Source organism: Harpegnathos saltator, unplaced genomic scaffold (assembly GCF_003227715.2).
Source record: "Harpegnathos saltator strain DR-91 unplaced genomic scaffold, Hsal_v8.6 scaffold55, whole genome shotgun sequence".
In the NCBI taxonomy this organism is placed as follows: domain Eukaryota; kingdom Metazoa; phylum Arthropoda; class Insecta; order Hymenoptera; family Formicidae; genus Harpegnathos; species Harpegnathos saltator.
In genome coordinates, this window is record NW_020230371.1 from 278,703 (window position 1) to 305,208 (window position 26,506).

Below are 26,506 nucleotides of genomic sequence, written 5' to 3' on the forward strand. Positions count from 1 at the left end.
TCGTCGTTGTCGAGAGCCGGAGGAAGGAAGGAAGGAACGAGCGCGAGCGAGTCCGTCCCCTCGTCGCTTTGAACGTCCACACTTGTCTCTTTCTCTCCCGCAGTGTCCTTGGGACTAACCGACCGCACTAACGTAAGTTCGATCCGTGAAAATCCTATACAAAACGTCCATGGTCTTAAAGAGACTCTGCTTTTGCTCTGGTAATCGCTTGATATGGTATGTCTGCAACTGCATGCGAGTTCTCTCTCACGAGTCAGCTGACTGTTCGCAAGGTCTTATATCGCCGTAATACGTACGACGCACGTTGGTCCGTCGAAGTCGAGAAGACTGCGCGCGCGATGCAACTTTTCTGGCAAGAGTTCCTCATCGGCAAATCCGAATTGTTTTTTTAGACGAGAAGAGAGCGTCGCGCGGGGAGAAATGGAAATATTCGCGCGGGATTGAAAAGAGTCCTCCCGACGGAGGCGGGAGAAAATCGACGGCGAGACTTCGCCGTCGCTCTTCGGCCGATCAACGTGCTCCCCCGGGTTCGCGCGAGAAACGTCGAGATCGAGATCGAGATCGGGAAGAAGCGGCACTCTCTCTCTGGAAACTCTTCTCCGCCAGCTTGTTGTCGAGTCTTCCTCGCGACGACGCACGCACGCACGCACTTTAGCGCGTCTCCACCCCCCCCCCCCCCCGCCCCCACGATCTCGATCTCGCGCATTTCGCGCGTGGACGGTAGAGTGGTGAAGTGGTGAATTTAGCGGCCGAGCGAGCGCGTGCCGCCCGGCACGGCGTTTCCTAAGCGGCGAATTAACACGACTTTCCTTCCGTCGGGATGGCAATCCCGGTAGAGGGCCGCGAGTGCGTCAACTGCGGCGCCACGTCGACGCCGCTCTGGAGACGGGACGGCACCGGCCACTACCTCTGCAACGCCTGCGGCCTTTATTACAAGATGAACGGCCAGAACCGACCCCTCATCAAGCCGAAACGACGCCTTGTAAGTACCTAAGCTTTGTTCATTCCCGCGAGAGAGCGCGAGCGAGCGACCGAATTCGTCGCGCAGATCGTGTCTCTCGATCAGTACTGTCGTTACTGTTATTAGTACTATTGTTACTATTACTACTAGTCTCGATAAACAGAGGCGAGACGCTTCGAACTTCGTTCGGGGAGAACTCGCGAGAGAGCGGTCGTTCGCTTCGCTCGTAACGCGAATCTGTCATCGTCACTCTGCGAAAAAATGGCGAGGAAACGCGCGCGAGGCAGCGTGTGAGGCAGCTCGTCCAAAGGGACGAGCGAATCTCACGATATCGGCCAACATCGCCGTGTCGAATGCGAAAAGAATCGATTCCATAGCCGTCGGCCACTTACGTGGCCGCAGAAGCGCGCGCGCACGTCCTTGATCGCTTCCTTGACGCGGGAGCGCGAGGCGCACATACTTAATTAACGGCACGAGTGCGATACGGGAGCAACGCCGCGCGCGCGCGGTAATCAGAATGCAAGATGATACAAGGCCGACTTAATTTCCTGTTACCCGCTGATTAATACGCTCCTCTCCGCGCCGCTGTGATTAGCGCCCGCCCGTCGAATCACAGTCCTCTCGCGCGGAGGAGGATACCGGGGAATTCGTCGCGCCAGCGAGCGGGGTGAACCTCGGCCACATATGTGGAGGAAGGAGAGTCGAGGAGACATGAGTCTCGCGTCTTCCGAGACAGAGACCCGACTAGAAACTTATCCCATGATGTCCAAATGAGGTTAACCTCATTTGGACACCAGGTCTCAATAAGGTAATATTATCGGGTCCTAGTAAGTCACGTAACGCAGCGTGGATATCAGGACCTTAGTAAGGATTCATAGTCAGGTTACCTTATGGAATCATTATTACGTTTTTTTTTTTTTTTTTTTTTTTTTTTTCGAATTATGACTCCTGATTACTCGCCACGGCTATATTGGATGATGACGTTAGAAATAAGAAATGATACGCTGAAAATTCTTTCATGTCATTTCCAAATAAAAAGATATTTGCATGAAATAATATTTTAGATCGCTTGAGCATACTTGTAAAATGTTTCGGAAAAGAAACATAAAATGAATATCATAAGATCATTAAGTGTCACAAGGTGACAAAACATAAAATAGTGTTAAAGAGAAAAGTTGCGTGTCACGTTAATTTTACAACTATTTATTGACTGCTAAAAAAGGATAGTTTCTATAGCATTGTACAAATATATTCAAGTGATCTGAAGTGTTTTTTCAATTCAAACATCTTTATATTTGGAAATGACACCCAGAAATTGTTTTGTTAAAACTTGATAATGCAAATCGTATTAGGTACAATGAATGATCCCGACAAGGACTTGATTAACTGAACCATATTATATCATACACTAGGTTGGTACATTAAGGACCCAATCGTTATAACCTTATAAAAGTCTTTCTTACTCATTTGTCATTAGGACATTATAAGGACTGACTTACTTAGGATTACCTTTCATTCACCCTATTAGGTCCTTATCAATGTTAGGTGAACTTAATCAAAATTTCTAGTCGGGGAGACAGACAGAGAGAGAGGAGAGAGAGAGAGAGAGAGGAGGAGGAGAGGAGAGAGAGAGATCTCGGAATTACTTATTTATTTATTTTATCACACATGCATCCGCCTATTAGAAACGTCGCGTGTGACTCTTGCGGGTTTCCGCACGCGCGACGGCAGGAAGAAATCGGCTTCGCAGAGTCTTGTCGAGAGCAGAGGGAGAAAGAGAGAGAGAGAGAGAGAGAGAGAGAGAGACCGGATCTCGAAGCTGCGCGGATTGCGTTTTCGCGATAACTCGCTTCGTCCTCGCCGTCGTCGAGGCGTTTGCGAACTCGTAACACATCGGGACGCCGTTCGATCGATATCACGAGCGAGCGGTGGTGGCCGCCGGTGCTTTCGTGCGATCAGCTCGTAGAATTCGTGTGAACTCGATCTATTTTTGGCCACTCGGCTTGGCACCTATGTAGATGGAACAGCCTCGTCCGAAGTACCGATGCGGAAACTCGATACGGCCGCCGCCGCCGCCGTACCGCGCGCCGGCCCTTCCTCCTCCTCCTGCTCTTCCATCATTCGGACTCCTCCCGGTGCTGCGATTCGATCTGACTAAACACTCGCGAGTTATTCGCGGAATCGATCACGAAAGCGGCCGGAACGTCCGCTTTCGCGCTATATGCGCCTCGCCGCCCTCGTGCGATTCGTCTCCCCAAAGATCACGGCAGCCGAGCCTTTCTTTTCTTCTCCCTTTTCACCCCCTTTACTCCTATCTCGTCTTCTTTCACGCGAAAGCGCTCCGCGGAAGAATCGCCAGTCGATTGTCGTTCCTCCCGCGACGGTCTTTGAAAAGTTTGTCGAGGAGCCATCGCGATATCGTCTCCGGGGAGGTCTTCAGCGTACTTTTGCGATTAACCCTCGATGTACCATCAAGTCTGACATTTCACTTTGGCTCTCATTAGAGTTCCAATCTTAGTGTCCAATTTCCTTGCCAAGCAGCTCTAACAAAACTCGTAAGGATCGTAAGGAACTCGTAATAGCTTCTTCATAAGTGACTTCGCATTTTCTCACAAATTCTATGTAGAATAAATTAATCTCTTGTTTAATTAGTACTACGGTGGTATGTCAGGGGTCAACATACGTGAGCCACGCGAAAAGAGAGAGAGGGAGAGAGAGAGAGAGAGAGAGAGAGAGAGAGAGAGAGAGAGAGAGAGAGAGAGACCTGTTTCTTTGAGAGAAAGGGAGAGCGAGAGAGAGAGAGAGAGAGAGAGAGAGAAGAAAAGAAAAGAGATTTTCGCGGCAATCGCGCAATCCTCCACCGCCGGCTGGCCGCGACTTTCACGAGCCGGGCAACCCTCGCGTGCGCGAGAGAGTCCCGACTTGGAAGTAGAAAACGGAGCTCGCGAGGACGTTCCGCGCGCGGCCAATCCGCCGCGTGGGTTGCGAGCGAGCCTGGCGCTCAGAAGCGCGCAGCGCGCTCGGTGTGCATTGACGTTTCACTATCCCTCTCGTTGCACTTTCTCCTCGGTGCGCGATAGAGCAAGGCTGATGGATTCCAAAGTTTTTCACCGGCCGCGCGCGGCGCAGCGCCGTCTCCTCCGTCGTAATTGCAATCGCCGCGCCGCACGCCATGCGTTCGTTAATTGACGAAGTTTTGCCAACAACATCGCATCGCGTTCGCTCGCAACGCCTCGCCTCGTGATTTCTTACGCGGCTTCTCTCTCTCTCTCCCTCCCTCCCTCCCTCCATTTTTTCTCCTCGCCTAAGCCCGCCGCGATGACGCTCTCTTTCACGAGGCGCGTATACGCGGCTTCGTGATTTCGCGCGCGAGACAGAGAGAGAGAGAGAGAGAGAGAGAGAGAGAGAGAGAGAGACCTCGCTCGAGCGCGTCGCGCGAAACTCGCGTTTTCTTTCGCGCGGTGAATGACTCGAGATTTTTCCCTCCGATTATAATCCCGACTTTTTTCGACCGAGCGCGCGCGCGCGCGCGCGGTCAATCTTCATGGGAAGAAGGGACTGCGGCTGCGGCTCACACACGGTGTGAAGAGTCTCGCGCGTTTTTCGACGTGTCGTCTCTCTTGAGAGCGGATCGGTTTGTCGCGGAATCGGAATCCTTCCGACGACGACGTCGGGTGGGACACTCCCGGTGCGCGTCCACCCCCATCCTCTCCGTGCGCGCACCCGTCGTCACCGATTAAACAAAGACAATCGTTCGGCGCGTCCTCCCGCCCGCGCCGCCGAGGGCCTCGCGGAGAGTACAAATATTGTGACGTGATGATGCACCGACACGCCCACCCATCATTCATTTGCGTGCACGCGCGCACCCTCGCACACGCGCGCTGCGCTGCTCTTAAAAGCCGGCCGGCCGGCCGGCCGGCCAGTCGACGCTGCCGAGAGCGCTCGATAAAATATGTATCGATTTAAAAGCGGTGGGCGTACGCACGTGTGCGTGCGTGCGACAACTTTCGGCCGCTCCGTAATTTCCCCGTCGCGTCCTTCCTGTCACATCGTGACGCGCGTGAGCGGACGAGCATCGGGGGACAGTCTTTTTCCGGGCATTATTCAGCGCGCCGCTTATACTTGTCCCTGCTTGCTTCCGGATGAAAAATTCATGCGGGGCCGAAATTCATCCCCGATTGCGGCTTGTCCCGGCGAAATGACGACCGATCGATCCGCCGACCTCGTTCGCGTCGGTAAATGACGCCGCCGCCGCCGCCGCCGCTGGTGCGGTGTGTAACAATAGCGGCGCGCCGGAGCGTTCCGGAGCGCGTGGGAAACGTTATGAAAATGGCTCATCTGTTATTCAACGACAGCCGACATCGCGTCCGAATAAGAAAATCTCCGCGATAGCGCGCGATCGTTCACGTGAATTCCGCGGCCTCGGCGACGCGAGGTCCGCGATGCGAGTCGCAGCCGCCGGCTACGCTCGCTGAGATTCTCCGCTCAGCGGGAACAACACGCGTCGCGGTATCCTTAGGATTTCTCGAAGCGAGGAGGCTGCTCCGTCTTCAGCCGTCGAGCGAACGTCTCGCTGCCAAAGTGCTGAAGCTGAAGTATCATACTTTCGCCGTCGAGTGAGTATCGTCGCTCAAGATTCGAGTAATTTTTCCCCCTTTTCTTTTCTCTTTTTTTTTTTCTTTTTTTCTTTAACGGAGCCTTGAGCGAATTTTCACTCGTTTCCAGCGAGACTGGAATGAAGAAATTGGTTTGTCTGAACTTTCGTCGCTGAAATGATCGGTATACCGACCAAAAAAGGGATGCGCTCGCGAAGTGCATATGCCGCCGCAGCAATATGTTGCATTTTAGCTCGCGCGTCACCGCTGGAGAATCCAGTCACAGATGTGTCGCCGAAAAGAACGGAGCGCAGATACGATCGAGGAAACAAAAGGCGGCCACCAGGTATACGCGCGCACGCGGGTGTGCGCGCGGCCCATCTCCCGTATATAATAAAGTCGTGGCACATATTGCCCGCTTTCTCTCTCTCTCTCTCTCTCTCTCTCTCTCTCTCTCTCTCTCTCTCTCTCTCTCTCTCGCTCTCCCCCTACTCGACTCGTCGTGTCCTCTTCCTCTTTTGTGCTCGCGTATCGAGCCGCACACGGAAATTCCACACGCACACGCACGCACGCGTGCGCCGTGAACTCCAGCGGCGGCGGCGAGTTTCGATCAGGCAGATAGCAAGGGTTGAAACCCCCTCCCGCTCGGTGGGGAAGCACCGACGGCCGCCATGTTTGATCCTTCGGGAAGATAGGCTGCCTCGAACAGCTGGGAAATTTTCATGCTTTTTTTTTTCTTCTTTCTCTCAACCTCCGTCCTTCTCCCGCCTCTGGTCCTCTGCTCTCTTTCTACCCCTGCTCGCGTTCCTCTCTCTCTCTCTCTCTCTCTCTCTCTCTCTCTTTCTCTAGCTCACCGTTCACGCCAAGGGTGGCTACCTCTACCCATCTACCTACCTCCGCATTATGCGCGGATGTTACGCGGGGTGGAAACGCGGGGCCCGCTCGTGTCGCCGATATGGCGCCGAGCTAGCGGTTTCGTGAGAGAAAACGCGCACGGAGCGTGAACTAGTTTCGCTGTTGCGACTCGACCAGCGTCGGTGGGATATATTCGCGTTGGCTCGTTTGGCGTAATAGAATTCGAGGCATCGCGCGGGACTCGCGGGTGTAACTCTCGAGATAAGAGGCGGAGGGACAATCGAACGGGGGCGAGGCGCGCGTTGCGAGGAAAAACGAAGCGCGTCTCGACGATTTCGCGCTCGTTCTCGGCGAGAGCAAGTAACGCGATCTCGCGGGGTTCCGCTACCGGAATCGATTACCCGTGTCGTCAGGGACGATCTCTCAGCCGCGAGTCTCTCGATGTCAGCGAATCGCCGGGGGAGAGAAGAAGGATAAGAAGAAGAGGAGGAAGAAAGAAAGGCTCGCGGAGGAAGAGAAGAGAGCGAGAGCGAGAGAGCGTAGTCTTCTGAGCGCACAGAGTCGCTCGTTAACGACTGTCCTACACGCTTTCTCTCTCTCTCTCTCTCTCTCTCTCTCTCTCTCTCTCTCTCTCTCTCTCTCTCTCTCTCTCTCTCTCTCTCTCCCTCTCCCTCTCTCTCCCTCGCTCTTTCTCCCGTGCCTCCCTTTTCTTCCTCTCGTCCTGGCGATGCTTATCGCGCTCATGCCGGCCTATGGCGTGCAACGCTCTTCGAGCTCTACGATCCTCCAGGCGTTCCTGGACATTCCAACAGAAGCCGCGCTGCCACCGAGAGCAGAAACGGCAACCTCGGCGTACGTCGTCCCGTTAACCCCCGCTCGCTCGGCTAAATACTCGCAACGCGTGTTCCGGAGGATCCGGGAAGCTGGCGAACAACGTGGCCCGCGCGACGTGCTCGACCGTGATCGCGCAACAAAACGCTGCGAGAGAGAGAGAAAGAGAGAGAGAGAGAGAGAGAGAGAGAGAGAGAGAGAGAGAGAGAGAGAGAGAAAGAGATCTGTGCTACGGCGTAGATTTCGCTTGCGCAGAAGAGCCCCGGGCTTTGCTCGTGTATCGCGCCGCTCCGTCGTGTTTTTGCGCTCTCTTCCTTTATTTCCATTTGTTTTTCTTGCGCCGTCATTCGCGCTCAATGCTGAGGCGGTCCCGATAGACGTCAGCCGGCGGAAAAGTGTTTTGTCCGTTGAGTCGACGAGCGCCATGAGCCTGGCCACAATAATAAAGAAAATATTCCGCGCGCGAGTGTCGGGACAGAGAAAGAGAGAGAGAGAGAGAGAGAGAGAGAGAGAGAGAGAGAGAGAGAGAGAGAGAGAGCGCCGATGGAATTTCGAGAAGTCACTTCGCCGAAGTCCATGAAGTGGCAACGTAACCGAACTTTGTGGCGCGATTTTATCTTCGGCCCCTCGGAGTCTCTTCAGGTAGCGAAGATAACGCGCGAGCGAGTGAGCGAGCGGCAGGGTGAAGAGAGAGAGAGGGACGAAGGAGGACCGTTCTCCGGGGGTCTCAAAGGGTTATCCTATTGATCTTGGCGCGGAAAATGAATAGTCGCTTCTGTACGGCCAAGTCCAAATTGTCCGGCGAGTGCGCGAGCTCACGTACCGATCTCGCATTGTAGGCGTGAAAAAGTCCTCTCCGCTCTCGCAGCCGCACGGCCGCCCTCCGCCGCCGCGAGAGAGAGAGAGAGCGAGAGAGAGAGAGAGAGAGAGAGAGAGAGAGGAGAGAGAGAGAGAGAGAGAGAGGAGAGAGAGAGTTGGTAAACAACTCCTCCGCATTCGTTTGCTCGCTCCCGGCAGCCGCGCGGAATACATTCTCGTTCTCTGACCCGCGCGAGTGCGCGCGCATCATCGATTACAATGGCGCGGTATAATTCGCGCGCGGCCGACTCGAGCGGCGTCAAAATATTTTCAGCAGTGAGTCACAGAGCCGCCGCAGATCGATCGAGATCGCGCGAGTCGCGCGCTATACAAAAAGCGGAAAGGATCTCTGGCCAACAACTGGTCGCCGCTGCGATCGTGGCGGCGCGGCGTAGCCGCGATCTCGCGCGCGGCCGCGCCGAGTAATCCGGCCAATGACTCGGAATACGACGTCTTGGCCGGTGCGCTCGCGCTCGCGCGCGCGCGCGCGCGAGCGCGAGCTCGATTATTCCGCCGCGTGAAAGTATAATTCGCGGCGACCGCCTCGAATGTTTTTCGCATGCGCGCCGCCGTGAAAATTTCCCTTCGCGCGTTCGCTTTTTACGCAGTCGCGCGCGCTCACACACGCACACGTGCGCGAGCGCGCGCTCCGCGGCGCGATGAAAATTTCCACATAATGCACCGCGCCGCGGCTATATAATTGCTCTCATGACTCGTCAACGTTACGGTTTAATTCGTGCGCCAGATCGCCGGATAGTCGCTTTAAATAACTTTGAGATTTTTCCGCCGCGGCGGTTCTCGCTCTCTCCCTCTCCCTCCCTCCCACCCTCCCCCTCTCTCTCTCTCTCTCTCTCTCTCTTCCTCTCTTTCCCTCCCTCCTTTATCGCGCCTCGAACCTGTTCCTAAGATCGTAGGGACGTTATTGCGTCCAACATTTCGCGTAGAAATCGATTGTGCACACCGACGCGACACGAACAGAGCGATACGCTCGTTACGGCTCGAAGAAAGTCTCCCTGCAAGATCTCTCGGCGTTGCAAGAAAACGTCGACGTGAAAGACTTCCCGTTCAGGCCGATCAATTCGTCCAATTAGACCTCGCAAGCGCGAACGGTCTCGCGAGATGTGCGAACAAATCCCGACGACGCGCGCGCTTTCAGCCTCATTTTTGCCGCGCACGAGGGCGACATCGTCGTCGTCGTCGTCGTCGTCGTCGTCTCGTCTCGTCTCGTCTCGAGCGCTGCTCTATGAACAGCGACAGCAACAGCAGCGTCGACAATCGCTGCGTGCGTGGCACGTCGAGGGCAGCAACGGCGACTGAATTATGTACCAGATGCAAATAGCGGCGTATTGTCCGGTGCCGCCGCGGCGTGCTCCATCCATCTTTCAGCTTCCTTGAAAATTCCGCTCATGAGATGCGGGATTTGCATCCGTTCACACTTTGAATACGACGCGCGCGAGCGAGAGAGCGTCGCTCCTCCTCTCACTCTCTTTCTCCCTCGGCGTCGGTTGTTTCGCCTCCTCCTCCACCTCCTCCTCTTCCTCCTCTTCCTCGCCTCCTCTCGCCCGTCGCTCCGATGCCGATCGACGCGGTGTCGGCTCTCTTCCTCTCGTCCTGCCGGACGATCGATCGCCGATCGAATCTCGATCGGCCGCCTCGATCGACGACTGGGATTCGCACGCGCGCGCGCGGCCGTTGAACGCTCGCGTCGTCCGCGAGCTCGAATTCGCGACTCCACTCGCGAGACAAAGACTCGTCCCCAGTCGACTCGTTTGTTGTTGTTACATATTGCGGTTAAGCCGCACGATGCGCGCTGATATGATCCTGCGCAAGTTCCCACACGCGTCCTGTCCGAAGCTTCGCTGTCGTTAATTACGCCGTCGAGCTATCGGAGGCGTCTCGGAAATCCTTCATTATCCTCGACGTAACGATAAACTTTATTTATCGGCCGCGCGCGGAGGAGAGACGAGAAGAAAAAGCCGGGAGAGACGCGTCGTACATCAGACGAGTGTATTAAAACGTTCGATCGGCGAATTAGGGTAGGACGCGAGCAGCATGCGCGCCTCGTTTTCGAGAGGTTTTAGTATCCTTCCCGTTGGTGGACGCGCGCGCGCGCGTATAATTTCCAATGCAGAGCGAACGCGAGCGCGAGCGAGTGCGCACGGCCGGGCGCTCTCTCGAAAGAGAGTGCCGGAGAGAGAAGGAGAGAAACGAGCCAATTAGATGGGCGTGCGCAGACCAAACGAAATAAATTCAGTCAGGGGGGCCGGGGGGGAGGAGGGGGAGGGACGAGGTGCGAGAGAAGGGCGCGTAACGAATCGTCGTAACCTATTAACTTGTAAATTGCTTCCGACTGTTGCGGGCGAGAGAGAGAGAGAGAGAGAGAGGCGAGCGAGCGAGCGAGCGCGCGCGCGGCGCGCATAAATTCGCGAAATAAATCCCGGGGCTTGTCGCCTGGCAAAACGAGACACGTGACAAACTTATTGGATCCCGTTAGCATAACCGGAGCGCCGGAGTAACCGAAGACCGATTAGATTTTGTGCCGTCGATTGCGCGCCGCCCGTCGTGAATTATCATCGCGCGGGCTCGTCGTTGGAAAAGAACGAGCGCAGTTGGTTCGAGCGTGCAGCACGGCGAAATTTTCGCCCGCATCCTCGAAAAGCCTCCGGGTAAGGAAGGGAGAGACGGAGGGCCAGACGGACGCACGGAGAAACGCCGAACGACATCCGGAACGGCGTCGGACGCGAAATTATTTATCGCGCGGCGCTTGAAAAGTCGCCGAGACGGATCGATGACGATTTACGAGCGGCGAATAGAGGTGAGCGACGAGCGTGTACGTGTGTGTATGTGTGTGTATGTGTATCTGTCTATCCGTTCGGCGTGATCGCGCACTCCGATCGTTATTGACACGATAATTCCAGCCGGTCGCCGCCCGACACCGTTACTCTGCCTGTGTAATGCCTCCTCCTCTCTCTCTCTCTCTGTCTCTTTTTTTGCTTCCTCTCTCCTTTTTCTCTCTCTCTCTCTCTCTCTCTCTCTCTCTCTTCCTCTTCCCTAGCGCGGTACACGGCTACTTAAGATTCGGTATGCCGCGATTGGACGGTCAGCTTCGACAAGTCGATCGATCATCCGCCGTTCGCCCAAAGAAACAATTGTCTCGTCGATAAAGCGCCACGGCTCGCGCCCTCCTCCTCTCCTTTCTCTCTCTCTCTTTCTCTCGCACGAATAAGTGTACATACGTGTATGCGTGTTTTCGGCTTCTCACTCTCCTCTCGTTCTCGCGCGAGGACGTCGTGCGTCGGAGCGGAGCGGAGCGGAGCGGAGCCACCTCGCGATGCTCGCCGGGCCGAGAAAGCGCTCGGGAATTTTTCTCGCGTGCGTTCATCTCTCCCCTTCGGTGGTCGGCCACGTCGTGGAAGAAAGAAATGTTGGTCGCGCTGGACGTCGGCCGGCCCGGCCGGCGATCGATGCTTTCGCTCCTCGTAAGAGCGTGAAGTAGCTGCGCGAGCGCGAGAGCGAACGAGCGAGTCGCGCGCGCGCACGAAGCCGAGTCCGCTAATATCGATTCGTGAGTTATGCAAATCGTTATTCAAACCGTGTCGGCTCGGCCGTTGTTACAAACTCGCCCTAACGAAGCCCCCTAATCAATTCTACCCGCGGCGCAGCCGGAGCAGCCACCGTCTCTGTCTCTCTGTCTCCCTCTCGGCGAAGGGAAAGAAGCGGGCGAAGAGAGAGAGAGAGAGAGTGAGAGAGAGAGAGCTGAAAAATCCATTGCCGAGCGCGCAGCGACGCATTCCGTCTACGCAGGTGCGCCGTTCCGCGCGCGCTTATCAATCGGGGACAAGGAAAGAGCAGCGCTCGTGCTGGAGTTGAGGGAAATGTGTCCGGCCGGCGAGCGAGCGAGCAAGCAACATGAGATATATATATATATATACATAGCGATAATAATAATAACAACAGTCACCTTGATCGCGCAGAAAAGCGCAAAGTATATCGGAGTCGGTATGTGGAGCAAATACGCGCGCGCTTCATCTCCTCACTTTTGATCGTGTCGGGCGTGCGGGAGAGAAAAAGTCCCTTTTCCTTTCTGCTAGACAGAAGGACGGCGAAAGCGGACGTTGCTAATGCGCGCGGCCGTCACCGCGAGCCGATTATCGCGAAGATCCGCCGCGAGGACGCAATTTTCCGTCGGCATAAATTCGCACGTCGCGCGCCGGCTCTGCTCTCGACAGCGAGCGACCGAATCCGGGGCGAATCCTTTCCCAAGCGCGCGACCCCTGTGCGCCAACGCACGCCCCTAAAACGTATATCGACGGCTCGAGGCATCGCTCTCTCGCCCCTCGTGTGCCGTCCTGCGCCGTCGAGGAGGGGGAGACTCTTCCTCGAGACTCCTCGGGCCTGCCGCCGGTTTCCCCGGGGGCAGCTGCGCCACCCTATCATTGGTCGCGATCTCGATGTATCCCACCCGAGTCCGGGAAACGACCTCTCCGGCAATCAAGGACCAATCCCATCCTGTTCGCTCTCTCTCTCTCTCTCTCTCCTGTCCCGCTGCAGGAGGGTAGGTAACCCCCCGTCTTGATCCTCGCGCGCGCACACTTGGGCTCTCAGATGGATTTCTCGTGACGATGCCTGCCTGCTGCCACCCCTCGTGCTGCGCGCGAGGGTAGAGGCGATCGTTTAAGGGCTGGGAGGGAGAAAGGGTGGGAGATTTGACGGTGATTTGGGAAATGGTGGCGCGCGCGCGCGCGCGCGCGAGTGAGCGCTGCGGTAACGGTCGGAATAATCGGGAAATGGGAGAAAAATAGTGGGATGGGAGAGAGAGAGAGAGGGGGGGGAGGGGGAGGGTTTCGGAGATGAAGATTGCGGTGTGCTCGTTCATTGTTGCTCCGAGCGACGAGAGAAACGGGAGATGAGAAACGTCTGGAGAAGCCTGCGCGCGTCTCTCCGAGTCGGACAGGATGTGTGCGTTTGAGCGTCGGTTTTACCGTCAGTTCGAGGCGTTCCCCCTCGTAATTAGCCGGCCGGAAGCTTATAGATCTTGGGAAGCGTATGAATATTAGCGGGGGCGGGGGCGGGGGCCTCGAATTGAACTGTATTGTTCGAGACAATGGCGACACCGTGAATTCCCCGCGTAAGGGCGCGCTCGCGCATTGTACGCGAGTTAATTCGGTAGCGTCTATGAGTAACGCCTCTATCAGCGGCAACATTGTAGCGGCTGCGTTGTGTGGCAGTAGTGGTTGAGCAATAATTCGTCCGACGCGCCGCGATTGCGAGCGACGCTTCCGCGATCCTGCCGCGCGAGATCCGATTCGCTCAAAAAATCCGAGCCGTTATCCCGACTGCTGCTTATTCACGGCTCTGCCCGGCTCCAATCGAGTATCGATCTCTCGCTTACAATCCGCCGGCTACCGGCGTCCGAAAATCGCGAGGGAAACGCCTGTAGGAAAGGGTCGCGCAGGCCAATCTCGAAAGAATCGCCCTGGAAGTCCATAAATCCTCCGCGGCCGGACGAGTCCTCCGCGCGCGCGCGACGAGGAGGAGGAGGAGGAAGAAGAAGAGAGCGAGCTGAACGAGTGAGCGAGAGAGGGGCGATTCCTCGGACAGAGTAACGAGAAGAAGAGGAGGAGGAGGAGGAGGAGGAGGAGGAGAAAGAAGAGGAAGAACAAGAAGAAGGCTGACTAGTCGGTTCCAGCGAGAGGAGCTGCGCACAGGCAGAGAGAGAGAGAGAGAGAGAGAGAGAGAGAGAGAGAGAGTGAGAGAGAGAGGAGCCCAGGTCTGGCCCCGCGGGCACGAAAAACGCGCGACGGTGGCGCGCTGGAATAAATCAAAGTGGCGTGAAAATCAATTGTAAGACACTCGCCTGGCGCGCGCGTGTACCCTCGGCCACCCCCGGCCGCCACCCACCCCCGGATGCTTCTTCCCGTCGCTCGGTACGTTACTCGGACGAGCCATCGTCCTTTGTGCTCGCTCGCTCGCTCGCCAATGCTGCGTCCATGGTGCACCTCTTTGTCCCGTGTCGCGCGTGTATGTGTGTGTGTGTGTGTGTGTGCGTGTGTGTGTGTGTGTCATACACGCGCGTCCCCATGGCCGGAACGTCTGTGGCTTTCGCGAGGCAGGCAGGCAGGCAGGCAGGGCAGGAAAGGGGAGGCTCTCGCGATGGCAAAGTCAATACGGACGTAGCGGCGCGCAAACGCCGCCATCGGCCAATGCGAATGTCGGGAGCGCGCGTTGCATGGCGTCCGCGCCGAGAGCGCCGTCGCGACGCGCCGGTGTGAACGCTCCACCTCGCGAGCAGAGTCCGCGAACCAACGGAGAAGACCGACGCCACGGAGGGCCGATGTCGGAGCACGGCAGAAGAAGCAGCAGCAGCGACGGCGGCGGCGGGCGGCGGCGCGTCGGAAGTGGAGGATCGTCCGATGTGGAATTTCTCGCGGCGGGCGATTCCCCGCGGAAATCACCCTCGGGGGTACGTCGGCACGCGGTTGCGTCGGCTAAACGGGATACACCTGGGTATGAGTCCACGTTTACGTTGTAGAACGGACGGGCGACCAAGATGGCGAGAGAGCGCGCGATCGAGTAGTAGACGTCGTCGATTTGAGCGCTGCAGCGCATCCGCGATCGATGAATTATTTATGGGCCTGCCATCGCGTTTTGTGCGCGACAAATTCCGAGAATGGAATGAGAGCCGGCTTCTCGACGCTAATTTATCATGCGCGTCGACTGGTTAAATCGTCGTCGTCGTCGTCGTCGTTGCTGTTCACAGTTCACCGCGCGATTTATAGGTGTTTCAATTCAAGGACCGCGGCGGTCCGCGCGATTGCGGGATCGCGCTTGACGAAACTCACGCAAATTACGACACGCATGCGTTCACTTTTATGCCGATTGTTACGCGTCGCGCTCGCCGGCATTCGCTAATTAGGCCCGCCGAAGCCGCCGAGGGCCGAGGGACGATGGCTCGATCGCGTCAGCGGTACACGACGATCTCCTGCGAAGACCGAGCGGGCGGAAACGTCCAACGAGCGAGACGAGTCGATCGAAGGGCTCGCTCCTGTCGCGCGCGCGTGACAGAGAGAGAGAGAGAGAGAGAGAGAGAGAAAGGGAGAAGGATAAAGAGGGACCTCCGACCCTACGAATTGGCGAAAACGGGGCGGCTCCGGGGGGGTGAGCGACAAGTAATGGCCGCCGCGAGCGTTATTTATTGCGCCGTTGCTGTGCACACGCGAGAAAGAGAGAGATAGGGAGAGAGAGAAAGCGTAGGCGTAGCGGCAATTTCCAGCGAACGCGCGCGCTCGCGCTCGTCCTCGCGATTAGCCGCGCGAGTGAATAAACGGCGTGACGGAGAGAAACGAAGGGCGGCAGAGCGAGGGAGGGAGAGAGAGAGAGAGAGAGAGAGAGAGAGAGAGAGAGAGAGAGAGAGAGAGAGAGAGAGCATGCACACACACGCGCACGCACGAGCAGTGTCGAACGTCACGATTGAACGTCGTATCAGCGCAGTCTCGGCAGGTCAACCCGCGTCTCGCCTTGGAATGCAATCGGCGAGTTCGCGCGCGGCTTCCACACGCGCGAAGAATGTGTGGCCGCGAGTCGCGCGATTTTAGAAAAGCCGGCGGCGCGGTGCGCCGTGCAACGTGCCCGAACAACGAACGGCACGTCGCGATTGCACGCTGACGTGCGAGCGAGCGAGCTTCTTGTATAAGCCGGCTGTGTATCGATTCTCATTCTAGAAATAATCAGCATATGCAAGTCGTGAAACACGGCCGCCGCTACTGTGCGCTGCGCTGCGCGGCGACGCACTCGGCATTAAGTTCAGCCACGCCGCGCCGAGGCACTTTCGTGAAAAAAACATGACTGCGAGCCGACAGTCGTAACTAATCGTCGCCGATTAGGCGTATCGTATTCTAATTCCATTCTAATGGTATCGCGAATTTATCGGGTTCCGCGCCGAATACCTGAAATTCCACTTTCGCGATACACATTCGCGGACGACTGGAAACGGCCCTCCCGTCTCTCCCTCTTTCTCCCCAGGCTTTCTCTCTCCCGCCCCCTCTCCCTCTCTCTCTCTCTCTCTCTCTCTCTCTCTCTCTCTCTCGGTGCTGGATTCGATCCTCGAGAGAGGACTCGCGCGGGACGGTTGCGGCAACCGGCGCGGCGCGCGGTTATTTATTGCGGCCGTATAAACGCGACGGCGCAACGGCTATTCCGAGCGACAGTCATGGACTTCATCGGCAAGACACATTTACTGTTTCCATCATTAAGGCGTCTCTAAATGTCAGGCTCGCGTAAAGAGCGCTTAAAAAGTGGAACTGCCCGAGTCTCGCGGTGCAGCTCGGCTCGGCCCGTCGCGTACGTGCGCGCCTCGTTTATCGCCAGGTCGCTCCTCACCGGCTGCACGGGATGATGATTGCGAGGTCGCCCTCGCTTCCGTGATGTCGCGTCATCGCGTTCGTGTTCAAGTACCGATCTGCGGGCGTAGCGACATTTCCCCAAGCGCCCGGCGATCCCCGCTCGATCCATCCCGGCGAGCAAGAATGTGTGCGTACTTTACCGCCTCCGCGCGCGTCTCGTCGACGTGCGCCTTCGATAATTATATATTTGCGACTTGAAGCAACACACACAGACACACTCAACGGCGAAACAGGAGGGAGCAGCAGCGCTCGATTTCGTCCTCGCGCGCCGCTCAGCATTTGCCGGCGGCTCGCGAGAGCCGCGGCCGGCGTAATAGAGACAACATAATGGCGCTATAAATAAATAATAATGCCACGGTCTAAGCGGCGGTAGGAAGACCGTAGAAAGGATCTCTCTCCTCTCGGAATCGAGCAGGAGACTCGCTCGCCGGCTTTCCCAATGCGCTACGCGCGCACGGCGCTCCATTAACCCGACTTAACGCGGCTACGAGCACGAGGGAGCTCCGGGGAAATGTGCGTTATCACGCGCGAGAAAGAGAGAGAGAGAGAGAGAGAGAGAGAGAGAGAGTGAGCGAGAAGGGAAGAGAGACGGAGGGAAAAACGGAAAACCCAGCGCGAGGGACAAATGTCGATTAATTAAAATCCCGCAAAACGCGTCAGCAGCGCGTCTCGCTTCTCGCAAGGTCGAGCGTATCCGCGGTGCGAGGACAGCATTTTTCACGGGGACGTGGGAAAAAAGAGAGCACCGGCCGGCGCGGCGGAACATAGTGGCAGCGGTCGAATAATCGCTGTTAATCGCGCGTTAATCAGTCATCGATCGAGCCGGATAATGATAAGAGGAATGCCGCCGCCGTCGGTAGATTTGGATAAATTTGACGCGATTTTGAGGAAAATGCGTCGTATTTGCACGCTCCGTCTCTCGCTTTCTCCTCTACTTGTTTACACTCACCTCACGTGTAGTTCGGGCGATAACGTATCCGCGGCTATCGTTATTACGTGGCGGTTATATTACCGCGGTTAAGTCAACGAGCGTTTCATTTATTGCTTTTTCTCAGCGCGCTGTCGCGCTGGCCCCATTATAATTTAAAATGGCGCGGCAAATCATGCGAGCATTGTAACAAGTCGCGTTTCCAATTAACATATCCCGCGATAACGCGTGTAACGCGTTGCGCCGCGGGTGCGCGAGTTGCATAAATTATCAAGCGAGGAAGGAAAAATGAGCAGCGGGCTCGGAGGACTTTTGAAAAGTCAGCCAGGTGGCGAGAACGTTTGCGGCGGCGGAGGTCGCGCGAGTGGAACTGCCAACTGCGTGGAAACCGCGCTCCGGCTGCTCGGATCGACTCCGAGCACCGAAACCGTTCTCGATCCGCCGATCGAATTTCACGGCCGATGCGATCGCGCCGCGTCGCTTTTCGTCGAGCGAGCGACGGCGGGAGGGGGGGGGGAGAGAAAACGAGCGTCCGTGTCCACTCGAAAATAAAGGTGTTGTACCGATGCGACCGATGCGTCGTGGCGCTGTCGACGTAATTTATTCCTTGGCTGAGTGATAAATCGTGTATTAAAGCGAATCACAAAGCCCCTCTCTCTCTCTCTCTCTCTCTCTATCTATCTATCTCTCTCTCTCTCTCTCACTCATTCTCCCTCGACAGATCAGATCGCGTAGCGTGGCTCGCCATTAGCTCGCAACGTTACGGCATTAAACGCCCGCGCCGGCTCGAGCCGGCCGGTGCATTACGCTATCATTGATACCGGTATCAAAGTAGCAAGGCTGGCCACCTTGCCCTAATAAGCCGAACAGGATATTCAATCCTGTCGTACTGGGCACGCGCGCGAGTGTGTGTGTGTGTACGCGCGCGCGCGCGCGCACATGCGTGCGAGCGAACGAGCCTGTGTCCTGTATTGTCTGACGCACGTATGCGCGTAGGACAGTTGCACAATCTTCCTACGCACACACGTATCCCTACGCACGTACGTACGCACGCACGTACGCACGCACGTACGCACGCATACACACGCGCGAGACATCGCGCCGTATATTATCATACAATCACGGCAGTTCTGCGCGCAGAGACTCTCTCCCCGTATTTCTAGCTGCTCTCGCGGCTCGGACGTCGTCGAGGGATTAATTACCGGAAACGAATCGGAACAATCGTCGGAATATCGATCGCGTGCGTGTGTGCGTGCGTTTCCTTAGCGCGAAATCGTGACCGGTCGGCGCGAACGCGGCCGCTCGAAAGTGCGCTCGGCGCTGAGCGTGAGGAAAAGAATTTCCGCGGTCGAGTCAAACGAGATTACATTGCGGTGTCATACTTGATTAAGTTTCCTAATTGCAAGTGTCCCAAATATAATCACTCGCACCTTACCAATATGTATATTTCTTCTAAGCCCGCGCGTTCCGTCGGTATCTGCGTCGCGCACCGCGCGACGTTTCGCTCGTGTGTTTTTAATTGTTCCAAGGAGAGAAAGAAACAGCGATGGGGAGGGGGAGAAGGGACAAAAGAGAATAGTACCGGTAGTAGGACGTATTTTTCCATGTGCGCAATCTCACTCGAGCATAGAGAGTGCCCCGTGTATTCACGCATGAGGGCATGCGCGCACCCATGTGCGTGCGTACACGCGGACGGCAGCAACGTGGCAGGAGCAACATTGTAAAACGATTTAAATGCCACACGACTCGGCGGTGTTACACACCTGGATACTACTACTCGACTTGTCTGATACCTGAGTGTGTCTCGCACGAGGCGGTCGCGAGAAGAAACGCAGGAGGAGAGAGGGAGAGGGACTTGGAGTTAGAGAGAAAGAGAGAGAGAGAGAGAGAGAGAGAGAGAGAGAAACAAAAAGAGAGAGCAGTAAGTAACAGCAGTAAGCTCGAAAGCATGCATCAATTTGCGATATGTAAAGTAGCGCGAATATTAACTTCACGGAAAAAGCAAAAGCGCGCGCGTACACTGATACGTCATACGCCAACGTTCGCGCGGGTGCGAGAGAGAAAGAAATATCAGTTACAAGATATTGACAGAGAGATTAAGTAAGATCCAAAACATGGAACGAGGGAGAGAGAGAGAGAGAGAGAGAGAGAGAGAGAAACGGAGAAAGGGAAACACAATAAGATAGGATGCGAGTTAATAAGATGCTCCAGTACGCAATGTTCGTCGGAAGACCGCACGTCGAAAAACTCTCGTGACTCAAAAGCGTTTAAAAAGCGGCCGAGGCGTGCATACATATCTCCTCAATACAGCCGGAGACACACCCGGATCCCGGAACGCGAACATCACCGGGAGATAGAAGTGTCCTTCATCCATTCGACAGAAGTGTCCTTCATCCATTCGGACAGGCTTCGGACACGTGGAGCAAAGACGAAGAAAAGCACGAAATATATATTTTATTCTATATATTTTTATATTACTTTATACATTACATTGTACATTATTTTATATTTATATATTATATACTATATTGCTTTATAAAACTTACGTAAGAATAAAATGAATATAAACATTAAATAATTGTCTTTTTTACATTTGTGTGCCGCCTCTTTACACATCCTACGTCCTTATAATGTCCAAACACCGAAACATTAAAAATCTTGATTTACCCCCTTACCTCTTTACTGATTATATTTTCCCAATATTAAGCCATTTCGAAAGTTAAACATTTTAATTTTCCTGCCAGAAACTCGCGCTACCTCTTTTATACTTATATGCTCCTGATACCAAAACTTAAAAATTCGGAAAACTGAAATTCTTCAATTTCCTGATTATGTAACAGGATAATATAATGAGTGAGGAAGTCGTTCGAATACCTCTTCGGTTATTATACTTCCCTATTAACAAAACTCAAAAATGCGGAAAACTGAAATTCTCCAATTTCTCGATTTTCTAACAGGAGAATATAATGAGTGAGGAAGTCGTTCGAATACCTCTTCAGTTATTATGCTTTCCTATTAACAAAACTCGGAAATGCGGAAAACTGAAATTGTCCAAATTCTCGATTTTCTAACAGGAGAATATAATGAGTGTGGAAGTCGCTCGAATACCTCTTCGGTTATTATGCTTTCCTAATACCAAAACTCGAAAATGCGGAAAACTGAAATTCTCCAATTTCTCGATTTTCTAACAGGAGAATATAATCAGTGAGCAAGTCGCTCGAATACCTGTTCGGTTATTATGCTTCCCTATTACCAAAACTCGAAAATGCGGAAAACTGAAATTCTTCAGTTTCTCGATTTTGTAACAGGAGAATATAATGAGTGAGGAAGTCGTTTGAATACCTCTTCAATCATTATACTTTCCTAATACCAAAACTGGAAAATGCAGAAAACTGAAATTCTCCAATTTCTCGATTTTGTAATAGGAGAATATAAAGAGTGAGGAAGTCGCTCGATTACATGTTCGGTTACTACGTTTCCTTATTACCAAAACTCAAAAATGCGGAAAACTGAAATTCTCCAATTTCTCGATTTTCTAACAGGAGAATATAATAAGTGAGGAAGTCGCTCGAATACCTCTTCGGTTATTATGCTTTCCTAATACCAAAACTCGAAAATGCGGAAAACTCGAATTCTTCAATTTCTCGATTTTGTACTAGGAGAATATAATGAGTGAGGAAGTCGTCCGAACACCTGTTCTGTTATTATGCTCCCCTAATACGAAAACTTAAAAATACGGAATACTGATATTCTCCAATTTCTTGATTTTCTAACAGGAGAATATAATGAGTGAGGAAGTCGTTCGAATACCTCTTCGGTTATTATGCTTCCCTATTAACAAAACTCAAAAGTGCGGAAAACTGAAATCCTCCAATTTCTCGATTTTTTAACAGGAGAATATAATGAGTGAGGAAGTTGTTCGAATGCCTCTTCTGTTATTATGCTTTCCTAATACCAAAATTCGAAAATGCGGAAAACTGAAATTCGCCAATTTCTCGATTTTCTAACAGGAGAATATAATGAGTGAGCAAGTTGCTCGAATACCTCTTTGGTTATTATGTTTCCTTATTACCAAAACTCAAAAATGCGGAAAATTGAAATTCTCCAAATTCTCGATTTTGTAACAGGAGAATATAATGAGTGAGGAAGTCGTTCGAACACCTCTTCGGATATTATGCTTCCTTATTATCAAAACTCAAAAATGCGGAAAACTGAAATTCTCCAATTTCTCGATTTTGTAACAGGAGAATATAATGAGTGAGGAAGTCGTTCGAACACCTCTTCGGTTATTATGCTCCCCTAATACGAAAACTCAAAAATACGGAAAACTCGAATTCTTCAATTTCTCGATTTTGTAATAGAAGAATATAATGAGTGAGCAAGTCGCTCGAATACCTCTTCGGTTATTATGCTTCCCTATTACCAAAACTCGAAAATGCGGAAAACTGAAATTCTTCGGTTTCTCGATTTTGTAACAGGAGCATATAATGAGTGAGCAAGCCGTCCGAACACCTCTTCGGTTATTATGCTTCCTTATTATCAAAACTCAAAAATGCGGAAAATTGAATTTCTCCAATTTCTCGATTTTGTAACAGGAGAATATAATGAGTGAGCAAGTCGCTCGAATACCTCTTCGGTTATTATGCTTCCCTATTAACAAAACTCAAAAATGCGGAAAACTCGAATTCTCCAATTTCTCGATTTTTTAATAGGAGAATATAATGATTGAGGAAGTCGCTCGAATACCTCTTCGGTTATTATGCTTCCCTCTTACCAAAACTCGAAAATGCGGAAAACTGAAATTCTTCAGTTTCTCGTTTTTGTATCAGGAGAATATAATGTGCGCGAAAGTGGCTGGAAAAACTCAGGAATATTTCGTTTTTTAAATATGATTAAGGATAATAACTAAACAAAGGATATTAATTAAAAGGAGTGCAATAACAAACACGTGTTTGAATAATAAAAATTGTGTTTATTTTATTTAAAATCTACATACTTTTATATATTACAAATGTAGTATAATAAAATTACAATGTTATTTATTTAAAAGACTTAAATATAAAGTTATAAAATACATCGCAAGCTATAAAAGTGTTTATCATATATATTTGCCGATATACATCGCGCATTAGAAATATAATACTTACAATCTATTTTACCCGATCACGTGGTGTACGCAAAAGCTATCAATGCCATTGGTAGGATATATTACAAATGTGATGTAATAAAATTACAATGTTATTTATGTAAAAAACTTAAATACAAAGTTATAAAATACATCGCAAGCTATAAAATTGTTTATCGTATATATTTGTTAATGTACATCGCGCTTTTAAAAATACAATTTATTTTACCCGATCACGTGGTATATCTAAAAGCTATCAGTGGCATTGATAGGTACCTAAGTGTGTTTCACCGACAATTCGCGTTTTACGCTCGCGCTTACGGAAGTTTGCGCTCCACGGCTTCAGGAGCTTATAGCCGCTAGTAGAGAAAGACGATTCCGTGCGGCCCGACGCGGACGAGACTACGAACGCGCTGACGCTGGTGTGCGATAGCGCGCGGTTTCGTCGTGACCGTGAATTAGCCAGCGTACCGTTGTCGCAAGCCAACGTGACTTTCCTGGACCGTCGGTGATGCCTCGTAATTATCGATCGCGGACGCTGACAGTCGCGGGACGGGGATTAATCGTCCATCGTAGGAAATGTGTAGCGGCGCTTTGCGGAGGTTTTTATCGGACGCGAGGAGAAAAGAAAGAGGACGACACGCGTGCGTTAATCGAGAGAGGAAGGCCGCTTCGCCGCGGCGGGCGTTAATTTCCCGCTCGTTGAAAGCTGTATAATTAGACGTTCCGTAGAATGTCGATTTGCGTAAATTGTAAATTACAGTCGGAGCTGCGACGCCGAGCGGAGCAAACGCGCTAACGGCGGTGTCACAATTTTTGATATTTATTTCGCGGTAACGAGAGAGTTGTTGGTATCTGTGTCGTCGTCGTCGTCATCGTCAGCGGCCGCTTTCCGCTCGCGCGACTTCTTCACGCGCCTCATTTTACACGAGGGAAACCCTTTGCCTCCCCTCCCGCGTCACGCAGGTCGGCACGATGGCCTTAACAGATGAAATAAAATCTTTCTAGAGATGTAACGCATGAGAATCGGGCGCGAGAAGATAGACAATAATAAACCGTCGCGTGGTGACGGCGGCGGTGGCGCGATCATAAAGACGATCGCGCAGGAGGCTCGCGTAACGATTAGCAACGGGCCGGATCGAAAGTAGCGCGGATAACATCATGGTACTTGGTAACAACGCGCTGTCTCGCGTCCGCATGCTGATTCCTACTTAATCATCGTCTCCGAGTCCCCGCGACGGGGACGTCTCGTTATCGTCGATTAATTTTACGATCTCCGTTGAACGTCTTCGTTAAGCGAGAACCGTTCTCTTCGGCCGGCCGTCGTCTCTTCCGAACGATCCATGCGTGCGTGCGTGCGTGCGTGTGCGTGTCCGTGTCCGCTCCGGACACCCGTTACGTGAAGTTGTTCGGACGAAAGTGCACACGCTGTGCCGGGTGTGGGTGGGTGTGTGTAAGAGGTCCAGCCTTGCCAGCCTCGGACGGAGGCTGGGTGTGGCCGTGACTAAAAGTTCACTAGAGCACTCTTTAGCACACTTTAATGCGCGGTTTCTCCGTCGAACGGACGTCGACGAGCCTGCCGCGCACGCCTGCGTGCACGGCAGAAATCCAGCGCGTCCTGTGGTCCCCTCCGCAGCCGTGGTTCCCTCTCGCGTTGCTCCTTCGGGAGCAAGTCCGGCTGGCATTGTTCCTTCAGAGAGAAAAGCAAAAGAAATATGTGGTTAATCTCAGTGAAATTAGGGCCGCTCGACGAGTCGGGCTTTGTCGTGCTTTCAGCGACAAAGTAGTGTCGGCGATATGCACGCGTGTGCGTAAAGAACCAAGATTCGAGCTAAATATAAAAAGCAACAAGTTAAAAGTCGCACCCGGATGCTTTTCCCGGACCTTCGTCCGATGACCGATCTGCGAGATTGCTCATCGCGCGATCGCGCGAGGGACCGAAGGACGAAAATCGCGCGCCTTCGCAAATCGCGACTCGCGTTCGCGGATCGGCCGAGCTTTCAAAGCGCGCGTAATTACAGTTATACAGTCGCTATAATTATAGTCGTTGACTAGCAAGGTGATATCTGTAACGATAACGCTCGCGGTTCTTTCGCCTCTCGCTCCCTCCCCGCTCTCTGACGCGAGCGCGCCGCAACCTGCCGCCGCCGATCGCGTATCGTGCGCGCGGCATCGGTCGTTAAATCAATGTATCTAGTGTATAAATCATTACACAGCGCGATTACGATCGTTCGCGCGCCGGAATGAAGTGCGAAGCGGAGTTTCGCCGAGATTGTCCGCCGCGCGCGCGGTTCCTCGCGCCGCCGCGCGCGCGCGCGCGCGGAGCGCCGCCGCGGCGACGTTAAAACGCGGCGACATCGCGTGGGCCGCGCATACGCGCGGCGGCATTTATACTACTAATCCCGCTAACGATAACGGCCGATTAATTTACGTACGAACAACTCGTTTCGTTACTTTCACGCTCCGAGTGCCGGGGCGACCGTGCGAGCCGGCCGGAGCGATATCGAGCGGCTGAGGAGTGCGCTCTCGGTATTATCGATCGTTAGATCGCGGTGATTCATACTCGAGTTAAACGCACGCCCGTCGCGCTACCGATCGCGAGTTTTAACGGCGCGATGCTCGCCGCTCGATCTGCGCGCGCGTCGGCAACGAATCGCCTTCATTCCTCGCCGGCGACTCTCGCGGCGGCGCCGGCAACATAATTTCTTTCCCTGTCCGAGACACGAGTTGTCTTCTCCGCGCGTCGCGCTCGGTGATAAGAAAATTAAATTAAAAATGAAAAAAAATTAATTGATTGATTGATAATAAAAGAATTAATTTTTTTTTCATTACCTTATTATTATAAAGTCGCTTTTCTTCGAAGAGAAGGCTGCGATTTCCTCGCGAAGGAACCGCGCGACGGCGCTCGTTTGCGGCCGAGTCCATTACAGGACGCTCGCGAGTCGGCAGGAGCGATCGGATCGGCTCGGGGGCAGGCAAGAAAGAGAGGGGGGAGGGCTGACACTTTGTAGGGCGACGATACCACGCGCATTTGCATACTATCGCGAGCGTAATCGCGGCCGGCCGGGAGAGATCGAGGCCCTCCGTGCGACGGTAATGCGCTCGATTTAATTTCCTCGTGCACGGGAGATCGCGGCGCGGCCGCTCGGGAGAGGAGAGGAGCGTGTGCGGTTTCTCGTTCTCGCGAGAACGAGACGACGAGCGGCGCGTCGTTAACTATCGGTATCCCGCGTATTCGCATCAAAGTTACGCGCGGAGTCGTCGATGGTCGTAAAATGTGCGTCTCTTGCATTTTACGGCGAGAGCGATCGCCGGGAGTGTGAGGTAAGCCGCCGTTTCTCTCTCTCTCTCTCTTTCTCCCTCTCCATGTCTCTCGCGGGAAAAGGAAAGAACGTGTTTATATGTTTATCGGCGCGCACAACGTGTTCATTTAATTCAATCACTCCGGTATGTCGCGCGGGTAGGATCGAGTGAATGAAGCGGGTGCGGGGGAGGGGAGGACTCACGGCGACGTTCACGACGGCGATACTATTAAAAGTGGATCGGCCGCTATTAAGAACACTGACGTAAGCAGCGGCCGCCTCTCGGTGCGTGTGCGCGTACTTCGCGTACGCGCGAATACTTTTCTTCCCCCTGCTCTCCCCCCGTCGCTCGCGTGGCACACACGACTTTATTGGCCCGATCGATTGTGGAGTCGCAGAAATCGGCGGGCAATCGACGTAATCGCGCGCGATCCACGAGCGCCGCTGCCGGTCATCGGCGAGGATGATGATGCCATTAAAGTGGCATCGAGACGACTGACTTGCATGTGTGTGTGTGTGTGTGTGTGTGTGTGTGTGTGCGTGCACGCGCGTTCACACGCGTGCGTCCACACGGACTGACAGGGTATGGTAATCGCGCGGCCGGCGGGGGATAGTATCGTACCGCGTATTATCTAACAACAGATTGCGG

General features: G+C 53.5%; 1 protein-coding gene and 1 long non-coding RNA gene across 5 annotated transcripts in view; one reads left to right on the top strand and one right to left on the bottom strand.

Annotated features, from left to right (window-relative positions):
- The window catches only part of LOC105191753 (GATA-binding factor C), a 92,965-nt gene that overhangs the window by 31,152 nt on the left and 35,307 nt on the right, over positions 1–26,506 (top strand). For all 4 annotated transcript variants that reach the window (XM_011155396.3, XM_025303470.1, XM_025303469.1 and 1 more), the window contains exon 4: positions 837–982. In XM_011155396.3, the coding sequence (XP_011153698.2) occupies positions 837–982 (146 nt within the window). The remainder of the gene's footprint in view (positions 1–836; positions 983–26,506) is intronic.
- Positions 22,546–26,506, bottom strand: part of LOC112589582 (uncharacterized) — a 45,220-nt gene continuing 41,259 nt past the window's right edge. Inside the window, exon 4 of the long non-coding RNA XR_003113654.1 lies at positions 22,546–24,245. This is a non-coding gene — a long non-coding RNA (uncharacterized LOC112589582). The remainder of the gene's footprint in view (positions 24,246–26,506) is intronic.